This window comes from Xenopus laevis, chromosome 1S (assembly GCF_017654675.1).
Source record: "Xenopus laevis strain J_2021 chromosome 1S, Xenopus_laevis_v10.1, whole genome shotgun sequence".
NCBI classification, from domain to species: domain Eukaryota; kingdom Metazoa; phylum Chordata; class Amphibia; order Anura; family Pipidae; genus Xenopus; species Xenopus laevis.
The window spans coordinates 187,837,017-187,852,996 of NC_054372.1; the positions used below are offsets into that span (position 1 = coordinate 187,837,017).

General features: G+C 39.3%; 1 protein-coding gene across 1 annotated transcript; it reads right to left on the reverse strand.

The window, feature by feature from the left end:
- Window positions 1-3,239: 3,239 nt before the first annotated feature.
- On the reverse strand, window positions 3,240-9,304 carry rxfp3.S (relaxin family peptide receptor 3 S homeolog). Its single transcript, XM_018244537.2, has 2 exons — window positions 7,626-9,304; window positions 3,240-3,346 (listed from the first exon to the last, which is right to left on the reverse strand). Exons 1-2 carry the CDS (start codon window positions 8,782-8,784, stop codon window positions 3,300-3,302), a joined length of 1,206 nt encoding a protein of 401 aa, XP_018100026.2. The 5' UTR covers window positions 8,785-9,304; the 3' UTR covers window positions 3,240-3,299.
- Between the last annotated feature and the right edge of the window lie 6,676 nt (window positions 9,305-15,980).

Sequence of the window (15,980 nt, forward strand, 5' to 3'; positions counted from 1 at the left end):
AGACTGTCTCAGGGGCCCCCCACCCCTGCCTCCAGCCCACCCCCCTTATGCACTCGTACCTTTCTTCTTTCCAAGATAAGGGCAGGAGACGGGGGTCGGGGCAGCAGTGGTAGATTCGGGCAGGGAGAAGGTCTGGGCTGGCAGGGCCCACAAGAGACAGGACCCACCGGGTTTTTTCCTGGTGTCCTGACAGCTCAGTCCGACCCTGCTCAGGATACTGAGTTGTCCAAGTAGTGCTATACAACTTCTATGGACCCCCTGCACCCTCCTGGAGGCACTGTTCTGTTATGTGTCAATAATAGGCCCTTACAGCATTTTGCATTTTGCCTCTGTAAACCCTTCTGTATTTGAAGTCTCCATTTTATATATTATTACTGTGCCCTTATTTTATTGTGACATCACAATTACAAGCTTCTTTCTGCTGGTTGGCTTTCCTGCTCTGCCAGATTTGTTGCTGTAGTGTGATTATACTAAAATCGGATCTGGCACCACCATTGCATATCCAGCCGTGTGCAACCCAATGAAGCGATTGAGAGAGGTGTGATGCCTCTGCAGCCTGAAAATATTTAGGATCATCTTCCTTATTTTTCCCAATTAATGATGGGATTTATTCTTCCTTACTCATATGGGTATGACTTATGGTTCTGTATACATATGTTAGTCCTCACATATCATCATACACTTACAACATACCTATATTAACAATTGTATAGCCCTGTATGACTATAATTATCATTTTTACTGTAAGAATGTAAAGTTCTGGATATTTCTTCCTGAAGAGGTTGCATTGGTGGATATTAGATTTTAAAGTGTTGTTTAAATTAACTTTTAGTATGATGTAGAGAGTGAGACAATTTGCAATTAGTTGGTTTTTGAGTTATTTAGCTTTTTATTCAGCAGCTCTCTGGTTTGCGGTTTCAGCAATCTGGTTGCTAAGGTCCAAATTACCCTAGCAACCATGCACTGATTTGCGTAAGTGATTGGAATATGAATAGGAAAGGGCCAGGAATAGGAAGATGAGTAATAAAAAGTAGCAACATCAGTAAAATTGTAGCCTTACAGAACATTTGGTTTTTAGATGGGGTCAGTGACCCCCATTTGAAAGCCGGAAAGTGCCAGAAGAAAAAAGCAAATAATTCAAAAACTATAAAAAATGAGGGCTGATTGAAAATTTTCTTAGAATAAACCATTCTCTAACTTAATAGTTAACTTAAAGGTGAACCACCCCTGTAAAAAAGGGTTGCATGCTTTTTGTTGCAAGTGAGAAAATACAATTACTCAGTCGATTCAGGATCTGGCCTGATTTCCCCTTTGGTATCATGGAGGAATTTTCCCTTTTGATGTAAATTGATGACAGATTCATACTCGTTCCTCTGGATCATTTAGAAATCAGGTAGATTTCACCTGGAGAAAAGCTTGAACTCGATGGACGTGTGAATTTGAACTAAGTAACTAAATAACTTTGCTCAGTTTGGAGAAGGAAATGTTCTGCAGACTTGCTGCAGGGGTGGAGGGACCAGCAGATACTAAGTCATTGAAGAATGAAAGAAATGCAAAGTAAAATTCTGCATTAAACCATGGACTGAGTGGGAAAGGCCAATGCATGTGGAATAGAAGGACCTTTCATTCTGAGCCAGTTGGCAAATAAAAGAGTGCAGGTTGTTCTCGTGGTTTCCCATGACCAACTAAAAGTAAATACAGGACTTGAATGAGTTAATGGTGCTTCCTACCAGTGGGCAATACAATTTGTTAGCAGGTCAACTTGATGATCATCTTTAATGACTTTCCTTAGGGACAAGGACAAGGTGAATTAAAATGAATTGGACTGATTTGATAATCGTTTGGCATTAGACCCAAGGTCGGTGGCAATTGATTCACCCAAAGTGGTCCCATCTAAATCAAGGAACCAGAGCAAAGATTCCCCATGCCCTACCCTAGCCAGCCCTTTCAATAAATGTTGCCAATATTTCCTTTGTTTTGCCTGTATGCTATATTTTTCATGTTTCTACCTTTTATACTCCACCACTAAATGGTAAAGTGTTAGCTACCCTAATGGAACCATAAATATGAATATTTACAGGTACACCAAGGGGTTTATTTATTAAAGTCTGATTGCCAAAAACTTGAAAAAAATTGAGTTTTTTTACTGTAAAATCCAAATTTTTAGTGGAAAAAAACCTCAAATTTTTTGAGATTTATTATACCCTGAGGATGGAAAAAGTCAGAATATTAAAATCCAGCATCTCAGACGTGCTGAGGTTCTATATAAGTCAATGGGAGAGGTCCCTATCCTATGGAAGTTTCTGTGGTCTGCCCTGGAATTAGCCTGAAATCCAACTATTTCTGACTTTCCAGGCAAAAATCAAAAAAATTTGGGCTTTTCGGGAAATAAGAAAAAGATTCCTATGATTCAGATTTTCTCTTGATTTTCTCGAGTTTGTCCCCTATCCGTTTAAATTGTGTTTTTTTTTAATAAATAAGGTCACATCGTGGATTCTAGTTTGGTTGAACTTTTTTAGTTAAAAAAAATTTGAAAAAATTGGATTTTGATAGCCTGCCACAAGTCTCCAAAACTATTTTAAAGGGTACAGTGGGTCTACTTTGGTGCTTAATTATTATTTTGTTATGTAAATTAAAGCCCCTCATTCCCAGACTGGTACATTGTTTCAACATGAGTAATTTCAAGCGTACATTGGAAAAATGTATTGGTGAAGTCTGACTGATAGTGGCAGGGACAGATTACAGAAGAAGGGATAAGGAAAAGAATATAACCACCATGGGCCCACCCTGAGAAAGACAATCCTATAAAAATTTAGCATAGCCAACTTGCAAACCTGTGATTTTAGGACTAGTAAATCAACAGAAGAGGGAAGGAGGCAGGTTGGACATACCAAACATGGAGAAGCCACCATTATCCCAAAAGGGCACTTTAATTACATCTGAAACTGAAGCTACATGATTAACAAACCTTCATAACCTGAAACATCTCTTTGGAAACCTCTACCTATATCCATACATCTTATAACTGCCATTGAGATGTTACAGAGCAACATTTTCTTGCCAAGGAGCTCCATCTGAGGTCCCATCATCTGAACTGTGCATCTGTCAAAAAAGCAACCTACACAGTCTCCAGCCAAAACATCTCATGGTCAGTCCACCTAGAGTATTTTTTTGGGAACCACCGAGACCATCATCAAAAAAATGGAAGTGTAACGATTTGTAAGAAATTACATCACAAATGAGACTAAAAGTTTTATTTCGTTTGAGAGATACCACCCTGGTGCTCACAAGTATTTGCATCAGTGCACTGGACAACGGAAACCAGCATACGGTCCATGTCCCTCACCTAGAAGAGAAAAAGTAGCAAACTTCAGTTTCATTATATTAAGCTACTAAATCACAGTCTTGCCCTTGACATGCTCAGCTGCCTTTCTGTTCCCTTTAGGCAAAAGATAATCTTCAACATAATCAGCCTAATGTTTCTCAGGAGACACTTTTATGACACTGTTTTATTGCCTACCGTACCTTGTGTCTCAGCTGTGTACAAAAAAGAGTTGATTTTCAGGGATGCATACACACATCAGGTAAAATTCAATTTTAATGAGATTCTTCATTAACTGTAAAACTAGTCTTCACGGTGAGCAAAGTCTGAACATGTTTATAGCCAATTACAAGATGCACATACAAAAGTCTGAGGCTGCGAGACACGCTTTCCGATTCATTTTACATTTTTCGAACCTGAGGTTAAGCATTGGGATACTGCAACAAATAGATGGGGATTGTTGAAGGAGCTTACTAATGTTTTGTAATTATACTAGCATCAGGTACATTGTAGAATAGACAAATGACTATCTAAAAATATCCAAACAACAATGGAATCTGTGCCTTTAGTGCATGCAATGGGAAATTGGGTAGCCCTCCAGTTTCTTATGAAAGTGTTGCATACTAAACTGTAAGGTCATTTTTTGCCATAAGTATCTTAAAACCTTTGGTTGGAGGACGTCAACCCTATAGAGCATGGGCAAGTGGAGCAATTAAGAACTTGCCAGACCCCAACTCCCAGATTTAGAGAAGGCTGGAAGCTGGGGTTTGACACATCATATAAGGCTGCCATTTACCCACCACTGCTAGAGAGTGAATTGGGATATACAACATAACACAAGAGCTGCAAGGAACTTTAGTGCAAAGAAGTTGCCTAATAATACATTTAAAACACAGAAATCACTTTCTTAAAAGAAATAACGGCCCCAAGTGTTAAAAAAAATGTGTTTATACATATATATATATATAGATATCATATAAAAAGAAGTGCTATCAAATCTGCTCAATATACCTTGAAGTCATAGTTATGTACAGGTTAAAGGGATCTTGTCATCGGAAAACATGTTTTTTTCAAAACGCTTTAGTTAATAGTGCTACTCCAGCAGAATTCTGCACTGAAATCCATTTCTCAAAAGAGCAAACAGATTTTTTATATTCAATTTTGAAATCTGACATGGGGCTAGACATTTTGTCAATTTCCCAGCTGCCCCTGGTCATGTGACTTGTGCCTGCACTTTAGGAGAGAAATGCTTTCTGGCAGGCTGCTGTTTTTCCTTCTCAATGTAACTGAATGTGTCTCAGTGAGACATGGGTTTTTACTATTGAGTGTTGTTCTTAGATCAACCAGGCAGCTATTATCTTGTGTTAGGGAGCTGCTATCTGGTTACCTTACCATTGTTCTTTTGTTTGGCTGCTGGGGGGAAAAAGGTAGGGGGGGTGATATCAGTCTAACTTGCAGTACAGCAGTAAAGAGTGATCGAAGTTTATCAGTGCACAAGTCACAAGACTTGGGGCAGCTGGGAAATTGACAATATGTCTAGCCCCATGTCAGATTTCAAAATTGAATATAAAAAAATCTGTTTGCTCTTTTGAGAAATGGATTTCAGTGCAGAATTCTGCTGGAGCAGCACTATTAACTGATTCATTTTGAAAAACATTTTTTTCCCATGACAGTATCCCTTTAAAGAGATGTGTTATTTAAATGGCTCCTTTATATGGCTGTGTAGGTCATAAAAGCTCATCATGAACAGCTGCCCTCTGCAACGGCCGTCTGAGTGTATTTGCACTAACCATCTCAGGATCAAATAAAAACACTTTCAACGAGGGGCCCTGGGACTGTGCCTGCGACTGCCTGGCACTGTGTGTGATATACAATAGGTAGAAAACATATGTTTATATACACCTGAGTGTATGGGCTATTATATCTACAGTATAAAGAACTATAACTAATATATTCATATTACACAAACTCCAGCCCTAATCTGTACAGGTATGGGACCTGTTATCCGGAATGCTCTGGGGTTTTCTGGATAACAGATCTTTCCGTAAATTGGATCTTCATACCTTGTCTACTAAAAAAAATCATGTACACATTAAATAAACCCAATAGACTGGTTTTGCTTCCTAAAATGATTATATCTGAGTTGGGATCAAGTACAAGTTACTGTTTTATGATTACAGAGAAAAAGGAAATAATTTTGTTGTAATTCGGAAGTAGGTTTCCAGATAACGGATCCCATAGATTACATCTCTAAAGGAAAGCAGCACAGAAGTTAGATCTTAAGCCTTGGAGTGCTGTGTTCAATTCTAAACAGGGCACTGCATGCGTCTATACTCTGTATAGATTATATCTGAATGCTCAGATGCCTAAATACATGGTGAAAGGATAAAGAGGTTGTTCACCTTTAAAAGTTATGTTTAGTATGATGGAGAGATATTCTGAGACAATTAGCAACTGATTTTCATTTCTTATTATTTATGGTGTTTGGGTTATTTAGCTTTTTATTCATCAGCTCTCCATTCTCAAATTTCCCTAGCAACCATGCACTGATTTGAATAAGAGACTGGAATATGAATAAGAGAGGCCTGAATAGAAAGATGAATAATAAAAAGTTGCAATAACAATAAATGTGTAGCTTTACAGAGCATTTGTTTTTAGATCTGAAAGATGGAAAGAGAAGAAGAAGACAAATAAATAAAAAACTATAAAAAGTAAACAATGAAGACATATTGAAAAGTTGCTTAGAATTATCCATTCTATAACATTCTAAAAGGTAACATAAATGCGAACTACCCCTTTAACTGGCTTCTGGGGAAGCTGCATGCATTAGAATGTAAGCTCCTTTGCAACAGGAATCAATGTGAATGGTGAAACATTCTCAGCAATATGCCAGGACGATGTCAATTTGAGCTGCGAATTATAAAGTATAGAAGTTTGGCTGCAAAACAATAACATCGCTTTCAATGTGTGCTAATGCATTATAAAGCAGCATGGATCTTTTTCAGTTTGGAACTGAGGGGTCAAAAACCTGTTTTTCACAACACTCTGTCTCCCGGGAGACGCGGATGGAGCAGGCACTGAGATAAAATCCCTACTTAAAGGGGAACTATCACAAAAATGAAACATTTACATAAGCTTCAGCATACTGAAATAAGAAACTTTTTAAATACAATCAATTAAATATTCTGTACCATTCCTGAAATAATCAAGTTTATCGTCACTATTCCTCTCTCAGCATCTGTTTCTCTTCATTCTGTCTTCATGCAGCAGTTGGGTGTCAGATATTCATTGACAGTTAGATCCAATATATCTTATAGGAGGCTATTAAAATCACCTTTGAGTTAACGGTTAGGATGATGTAGGGAGCGATATTCTGAGAAAATTTGCAATTGTTTTTCATTTTTTATTACTTGTGGTTTTAGAGTTATTTAGCTTTTTATTCAGCAGCTCTCTGGTTTGCAGTGTCAGCAATCGGGTTGCTAGGGTCCAAATCACCCTAGCAACCATGCATTGATTTGAATGAGAATATGGAACAGTAATAGGGGAGAGTGAGAACAGAAAGATGAGTTTAGAAAAGTAGCAATAACAATAAAATTGTAGCTTTAGAGAGGATTTGTTTTTAGAGGGGGTCAGTGACCCCCTTTTGAAAGCTAGAAAAAATCAGGAGAAGAAGGCAAATAATTCATAAACTATAAAAAAAAAAAATAATGAAGACCAATTGAAAAATTGCTTAGAATTGGCCATTGCACAACATACTAAAAGTTAACCTGAAGGCTAACCATCCCTTTAAATTTCGATTTTTGTGTTAGTTCCCCTTTAACTGCAACAAGAAACAAATGGAGCAGCTAGTGCTACAGCAACCAAAAGCAGCTGCATCACATGTATCAACAGATAAGCCTTGGCACATACATTGCATTGGGTTATTATCTACACAACTGTCTCCTGATTGCTCTATAGACCTTTTTACACCTTGAGATATGCCATTGCTTTTACAGTGTGGCAGCTCCTTTTGTATATATTTATTTTAGGACACTGATTTAACATCTCATGGTATTGATGTCACAATGACACATGAAGAGATCTCCTTACTGAGTCCTCTACGACTTTCTAGACAAGACTGGCTCTTGATATTCTGCTGTGGGGGAATGACTGAGGCTGGTGGACCCCATCGTCTTATAGGACAAGTCTCAGTACCGTTGCTCGGTGGAGCTATTGGGGAGGAGATCATATCTGCCATTGTATAGCACAGCCCCAGGGGGGTAACATATGATATCAGGTTCAGCTGGATTGAGGGGGACCATACCATGGGCGTGATCATCCTGCTCTGGTTTAGTGGTGGCAGTGAAGGGTCTCATGTTGGTCAGGGAAGGTGATGCGATTTTCCAGAAGAGGTTTTTCAGGGCTTTTCTGAACTCCCTGCGCATCAGGCAGTAGAGGATGGGGTTGAGGCAACTGTTGGAGTGAGCCAGACATACAGTGATGGGGAATATGTAGGCTTGAGTAGTAAAATACTCATAGCTAAACTGGACTATGTTCAGTTTTATTAAAATCCCCCAGGTAGTCAGGGCTTGGTTGGGAAGCCAGCAGAGAAAAAAGGAGAGCACCACAATGGTCACAGATTTGGTGACTTTGGATCTCCGTTTGGTGCTGGAGCTGCTCACGTTTCGGTCCGTAATGAAACGAACCAGCAGCAGGTAACACATAGTTATAATGAACAGAGGGATCAGAAAGCCTAAGAGGACCTTTTGGGCATGGTACATCCCAAGCCAAAACTGAGCATTGCCGTTGTTGACAGGGAACTTCACCAGGCAAAGAACTTCGCTAGAGACAGTCGCAGTGGTGGAGAAGATAGCGTTGGGCAAAGACGCGACTATCGCGCAGACCCAGATGAGAACACTCACCCACTTAGCAGAGCAGCCGATAGGTCTCCTTTTGACCTTAAGCGCAGATGCGACAGAATAGTACCTGGCCACACTCATGGCTGTCAGGAAGAAAACACTGGCATACATGTTCATGGCTGTCACATAGGACACTATTTTGCACATGGCTTTCCCAAAAAGCCAACTGAAGTCCAACGCGTTCTCCACCGCCCAGAAAGGCAAAGTCAACACAAACTGAAAGTCGGTGATCGCTAAACTCGTCACAAAGAGGTTGATGGAGGATTTCTTCCATCCTTGCTTGGTCTTCATCAGGTACAGCACGAGCACATTGCCCACTAGCCCCAGTGCACACACCACCGAATACACGATCGAGATAATGATCCTCACGATAGCCGAGCTGTCCCCTATTATGTCGGATTTCTCCAGGTTGAACCCTTTGATAAAGTCCTGCAGCGACTCGTTGCTTCTGTTCAGCAGTCGCTCCTCTAGGAAGAGTGGAAACATCCCAAGCAGGTCGCTCTGCTCTGCCTCTTGCATACTGGCTGCTGGGGAGCAAGAACTGAGATTGCAGCTGACATCCATCCCATGTTATAAGAGAACTCAAGTCTTCATTTAGCTGATGGTCCTCATGCCATAAACGCATTTTCTTTTTACTGTTCCCATGTCGTTCAATGAAAAAAATCGCGCAGCGAAGTGGTAGGTTCTCAATTAGGTAAGGTTTCAAAATCTTTGTATCCACTTAGGAAAGCATACATTCATTAGTTACAGCCATGTACAGCATGTGGCATCATCAGCTGGAGAGGATAATGTGACTGTGAAGAGGTAGAGTCGGTTTCTCGATATATATATGTGTTTGTCAGCTTGCTCTAAAGTCCTGTGAGTTGTTCCAGCCTCCAACTTCATTTATATCTGGTGCCCTGCGACTTCCGTCACGTTCAGTAGAATTCTACTGAGACGGCGGAACAATGCGAGAAACTGTTTACTGCCGGCAGCACTCCGAGGTGCTGATGTAAAGCTCAGGGTTATCCACTTTGCGTCCCCGCTGATTGATACTGGCAGGGAGGGGTAGCAGTGAAATTACTCAATGCCTTTCACTCATAGGAGCATCAGCTCATACTTGCACCTTGCATTTTGCTCTAGTATTTCCACGATGACTACGAGCACCATCAATCCAGGGATTCTAACCTAGTCCAAACTACTGGAGGCTCTCATTAGATTACAACACTAGGGTTTAGTATTGTTACATCATGCCATAAAAAGAAATCCATATAACAACTAGATATCAGATCTTTTGTCTCCAATTCTATTCACTGAACATAGGCTTATCCCCTATTTCAGTCTAAATTCCTTCATTTCCTTATGCCCTCTTTTTCTTTTTAAGTTTTAATGATTGGTGTGTATGAATTCCTTTTCACCTATTGGAAACGTTTTTATTATACAAAACAGAATAATCCAAATATGACAATGATTTATATGATTATCTCAGTATAGGATCCACTCAGAATATTAAATATCAAGTTGTGCTTGTGCTTTAAATAAATATATAACAAACAAGGGAAAGTTGTGCTCACCACTAATTTTTAAAACCATTAGGCGGGGGTGCAATGAGGGTGTGACCACAAAATACATATAGTCAACTACAAGAGTCCTCTGCACTCAACCCATTATCAATATATTTAAGACATTGACATATTTTGTGCATACTGCTATTGAAAAATGCCTTACCCTTTAAACAAAACAGGGATTGTTTGTCCATATATTGCAATATATTTAAGCTGGACAACTACGTCAAAGTCATCCCATATCTGGCCAGTCCTACGCTGAATTTTCATCTGATTCATTAAGAATTCTATTGCTTCATTATACATTTTAAAAAGGGACTAAGTTTTACGTGCAATTTATTTGTTGCAACATTTTGTGTATGTCTTAAATATATTGATAATCGGTTGAGTGCAATAATTTTCTTAATGATTTTACTCTGATATTTAAACTTTCACTTAAGTGCTTGAACAAAACGTAACCAAAAACCAACCAATGTGTTTTCTCTCACATTCTTTAAAGGTAAATAAGAAAGAGTCCACCAGGGGGCAGTCACGCTTTAGGACCATTCAGAAGCAAATAAATAGAAATGTGTTTATTTGATCACTGCAGAGCTCTTCTCTTGATATTATTCAGTTGAACAGTTAACTGTATTTGGATAGAAGAAATACATTTAAACCACTTATACTTACAAGCACCAACTTACAGATAGTTTGTGTCCCCTTTTCCCAAAACATCCCCTTTACATCTGGGATAGCAGGTATAGTAGGGAGAGATGGAGCCTATAGTAACAGTTGATAATAGTCTCTGGGAATTGAGTGTGACTGTGGGATAGCAGGTATAGTAGGGAGAGATGGTGTCTATAGTAACAGTGGATAATAGTCTCTGGGAAGGGAGTGTGACTGTGGGATAGCAGATATAGTAGGGAGAGATGGTGCCTATAGTAACAGTGGGTAATAGTCTCTGGGAAGGGAGTGTGACTGTGGGATAGCAGGTATAGTAGGGAGAGATGGTGCCTATAGTAACAGTGGATAATAGTCTCTGGGAAGGGAGTGTGACTGTGGGATAGCAGGTATAGTAGGGAGAGATGGTGCCTATAGTAACAGTGGATAATAGTCTCTGGGAAGGGACTGTGACTGTGGGATAGCAGATTTAGTAGGGACAGATGGTGTCTATAGTAACAGTGGATAATAGTCTCTGGGAAGGGAGTGTGACTGTGGGATAGCAGGTATAGTAGGGAGAGATGGTGTCTATAGTAACAGTGGGATAATAGTCTCTGGGAAGGGAGTGTGGCTGTGGGATAGCAGGTATAGTAGGGAGAGATGGTGTCTATAGTAACAGTGGGATAATAGTCTCTGGGAAGGGAGTGTGGCTGTGGGATAGCAGGTATAGTAGGGAGAGATAGTGTCTATAGTAGCAGTGTGGATAATAGTCTTTGGGAAGGGACTGTGGCTGTGGGATACATGCTTGGATTTGTGGGGAGATAACAAAGGTCAGGGCCTAGAGATGCAAGATTTTAGGGGCAGAATGCTGGGCAGCGTCCCCAGCGCATTGCAACTCTGTGCGCTCGTGGGTGGGGGTGTGTATGCTAGAACCATGCAGCCTAGGGGAGCCAAACATAGAAATTTGGCCTGGTGGGACAGCAAGTCCCAGTGTACAGAGGATGCACTTTTTGTAGTCAAATTTAAAAGTGCAAATTACAGAATACTTTCTTCATATTCCCTCACTTCATTCAGAGCATCCCTATATATGAACAGCATTATAGTTGAATTGCATATAGTTTAGCCATAGTCTCGTGCACCTCAAATCACTTTTAAAAACATAGGATAAACGGCATTACTGCTGACTATGTATTTATATGTTATATAGAGATGGTTTCTCCTTTTAATGTTAGCTCTCTCACTACTACTGCCCCTTTAAGGACTCTTCAATAGCTCATCATTTAACCAGTAGATGTCGATACACAAAGGTATATATATATATATATATATATATATATATATATATATATATATATATATATATATATATATATATATATATATATATATATATATAAAAACAGAGCAAGAGAAAAATATAATTTTTACACATATGCTTAATGTACACTTTTTTTTATGCTGCACTTTGTACGATGGTGAACTTTTCCTTTAAAGTATGCTTGCATGAAATGCAATCAGTAATCACATCCAGTCATGTAGAGAGCCTGTAGTCAAAGGCAAAGGCTGCTGTTTCGGAGGAACCTGGGGCGATGCAGGAAATGCACACTAGAGGGCGACCTTTACTTCATTACACTACTGCAGCCACAGAGATCTGTTCTCTGATTCCAGCTCTCATCTAAACGTTGCAATCACTGTGACCAGCTGACTTCTCCTTGCCTTCCATCTTTAAGCTGGCCATAGATGTTGAGATTTTTAAAAGATCCGATCGTCATTGTGAGACCACGATTATCTCGGAAAAATCGTTCGATCCTATGAATTGTCCATCAAGTAAAAAGACCAATTTGCCAGGAAAACAAAGGGGAGCTGCCTGCTTGGCCCTGCAAACATAAATAGATTGCACTGGGACCGACAAAGATTTTTTAACCTGGCCGATCAATTTCCTGACAGATGTCGGCCGAAAAATCGTTCGAATCCCACTAACCGCATGATAATTTCGAAGGATTGGTCGGACTTTGCTAAAATCGGTCATTCGACAAGCGAAATCTTTGCGTCTATGGGGACCTTTAGTCTATTCTCCATTTATTGATTAATCTTGATTTTTTTCTCTTGAAATGCACATAATGCATAATAACTTCTGCAAACCAAATCAAATGTGGGCTTTCATTTTTCTAATCTCCATTAACCAAGTTTAGATCCTTTCTGTACATATCTACAGAGTCAGACTGGAGCATTGGGGCCCCCCAGGGCTGAAAAACAAAGGGCCCTCCTGGCAGTGACCAGCCCCCTTCCTGACATCCAAACTCCCTCCACTCCTCATACCATTACACAGCATATACTTTCTTTCTTAACAGGGGGTGGCTGATCAGGGTAGCTGGCCTTGGCTGACGGGATCCCACGTGGGCCGGGCCCACTACGTTTTTTCCTCGTGTCCCACTGGCCCAGTCTGACCTTGTTTATCTATATCATCACTTCAGTTGTGAGCAGTGGGGGTCGGTGAATGAACACGTGGGTGGAGAGAAGGATGATTTTGCCTTGGGTCCAAACACTTCTTGGCCTGGCAAGGAACACAGCAGTTGTGCTTCTCTCTCTGGTTACTTATCTGTATATATATATATATATATATATATATATATATATATATATATATATATATATATATATATATATATATATATATATATATATATATATATATATATATATATATATATATATATATATATATATATATATATATATATATATATATATATATATATATATATATATATATATATATATATATAATACAAAAAAGCCATGAATATCTTGTAAATTATATCCTTATAAATCAGTGAGTTCTGATGTCATCAGTTATAAACGGTGAGTTCTGATGTCATTTCTGTCACATGACTCATTAAAATGTGCGTATTATAATAAATAAAGTACCCCCGGTTGCAAAATATGAGGATATTAGAAGTTACCTCGGAGTTCCATGACCTGTATAATAACACTCGGCCTTCGGCCTCGTGTTTTGATATGGTCATGAAACTCCTCGGTAACTTCTAATATTCTTATAATTTACAGGGGTACTTTATTCACTATATACTCATGGTCGGAATGGGCACCAGGTATAAATCCGGTGGAACCCAACTCTTATGGGCCCCGACAGCCCAGACCCACTCCTTGCCCGAACCTGTCACTGTTATCCGCTTGCTCCCCTCTCTAGTCCCAGTTGCTGGTGGCCAAATGAAAAAAGTATGGACATGCTTGGAGGGGGGGGGGCAAGAGGTAGCAAGGTCATTGCCACAAAAATAGACATATTCCATTGAGAGAATTAAGCTCCATGCGAATGGCAGGAGAGACTTTTTATTTTGCCTAAATTATAAAAAAAATGTTGGAACTTTGAAACGTGACAAATATTTTTATGTCTGGTATGTTGCGGTCAATGGAAAGGTCAGACATTTCACTCTATAAGAGCAGAGCTTTGGGTCGGCACAGGCCGTCCTGGGACAAACATATGATTCCTTCTCTATGATCTGTCCCTGGTCCACACTACATTGAATTAAAGTCACAGTTCACCTTTACAATAGCCAACATTTTTAAATAGTACATTACGGATTTTTTTTTTAAATTTGCCTTCTATGTTTTATTTTTACCACTTTTCTAAAATGTAATCTTAAAATTGAAATAATGTAAGTAGCAACTTAGTATGCTGGCCTTTTAAACTGTTACAACTTCCTACAATCTAACTGTCAATCAAAATGTGGCACCCACCTCAGAGAGAGAACGAGAGACAGATGTCTGACAGGGGGATAGGGATGAGTAACTTGTTTATTTCAGAAACCACACAGAATTTATTATTGATTCTATTTAGAAGATTTGTAATTTCAGCGAGTTGAAATAGCAAGCAATGTCAGTCAGCAGCAGGAAGAGTAGATACAGAGTTGGACTGGGGTACCCGGGGCCCACCAAGGGGCCCACTACCCAACAACTGCTTTCCTCCTGCCTGCTCCCATTCCACTACTTATTTACTTACTTACTTTGCCAAAAAAAAAATAAAGATGGCTGTGTGCTCCACAGTGGAACGCACTGCCATATTTAATTTAAATCATTCAGAAATTGCATGCTGGATCTGGACCAACTGGGATTTCTCCCAGGATATCAGTGAGCAAATCCAACCCTGGGCCCGTATTGAAAAGGGCATAGATTAAAAAGATTATTCACCTTCAAACACTTTTTTCAGTTCAGTTGGTTTCAGATTGTTCATCAGAAATAAAGACTTTTTCCAATAACTTTCTATTTTCTATTTATGACTGTTTTTCTAATATTGAAGTGTAAAGTTTAATTTTTCACCTTCTAAAGCAGCTCTGGGACGGGGGTCGCCGACTCTTTAAAGGGGTTGTTCACCTTCCAAACACTTTTTTTAGTTCAGTTGTTTTCAGATTGTTCCCCACAAATAAAGACTTTTTTCAATTACTTTATTTATATTTTACTGTTTTTCCAAAATCTAAGTTTAAAGTTTAATGTCCCTGTCTCTGGTGTTTGAGTCTGGCAGTTGAGTAATTCAGGTGCAGAGGCTAAACTGTTACAATTTTGCAACATTTAGGGGCAGATTTACTAAGCTCGAGTGAATTTTCGAAGTTAAAAAAGTTCGAATTTCGAAGTAATTTTTTGGGTACTTCGACCATCGAATAGGATACTACGGGGCCCATTCATTAGGTTTGAGTGAAGGAATAGAAGAAAAATAACTTTGAATTTCGAAGTGGTTTTTTGGCTACTTCAACCATCGAATGGCCTACTTCGACCTTCGACTGCGACTTCAACTTCGAATCGAATGATTCGAACTAAAAATCGTTCAGACTTTTCGACCATTCGATAGTCGAAGTACTGTCTCTTTAAGAAAAAACTTCGACCCCCTAGTTCGCCACCTAAAAGCTACCAAACTCAATGTTAGCCTATGGGGAAGGTCCCCATAGGCTTGCCTAACTTTTTTTGGTCGAAATAATATCCTTCGATCGTTGGATTAAAATCCTTCGAACCATTTGATTAGAAGGATTTAATCATTCGATCGAACGATTATTCCTTCGATCGTTCGATCAAAGTATTTGCGCAAAATACCTCGACTTCGAGGATTTTCATTCCCCAGTCGAATATCGAGGGTTAATTAACCCTCGATATTCGACCCTTGATGCATTTGCCCCTACGACTACGATTTTACTTCGACTTCGATTCGTAGTAAAAATCATTCGAATATTCGACCATTCAATAATCGAAGTACTGTCTCTTTAAAAAAAACTTTGACTTCGCCAAATTAAAGCTACCGAAGTGCAATGTTAGCCTATGGGGACCTTCCACAGCACAGTTTTTTTAACTTCAAAATTCGACCCTTAGTAAATCTGCCCCCTAGTTGATACATTTCTCAGCAGCATCTCTGGAGTATTAGCAACTTTTGTATCAATTCTAACACACATAAACCTCAAAAAGAAAAGGACGGCACTCCGGTGCATGGAATATACTTTTATTCCAGTTTGAAACAAGGATCCAACGCCCTACTAGTTTCGGTAAATCACTCCCTTAATCATAGGCATTAAGGGA

What these genes read in the sequence shown, in the direction of transcription:
- rxfp3.S (XM_018244537.2), bottom strand. Translation starts at nt 8,784, where the DNA reads ATGGATGTCAGCTGCAATCTCAGTTCTTGCTCCCCAGCAGCCAGTATG. An exon ending in GCAGGATGATCACGCCCATG is followed by an intron (nt 3,347 to 7,625) that starts GTATGGTCCCCC and finishes TTTCTCTTCTAG; the next exon opens with GTGAGGGACATGGACCGTAT.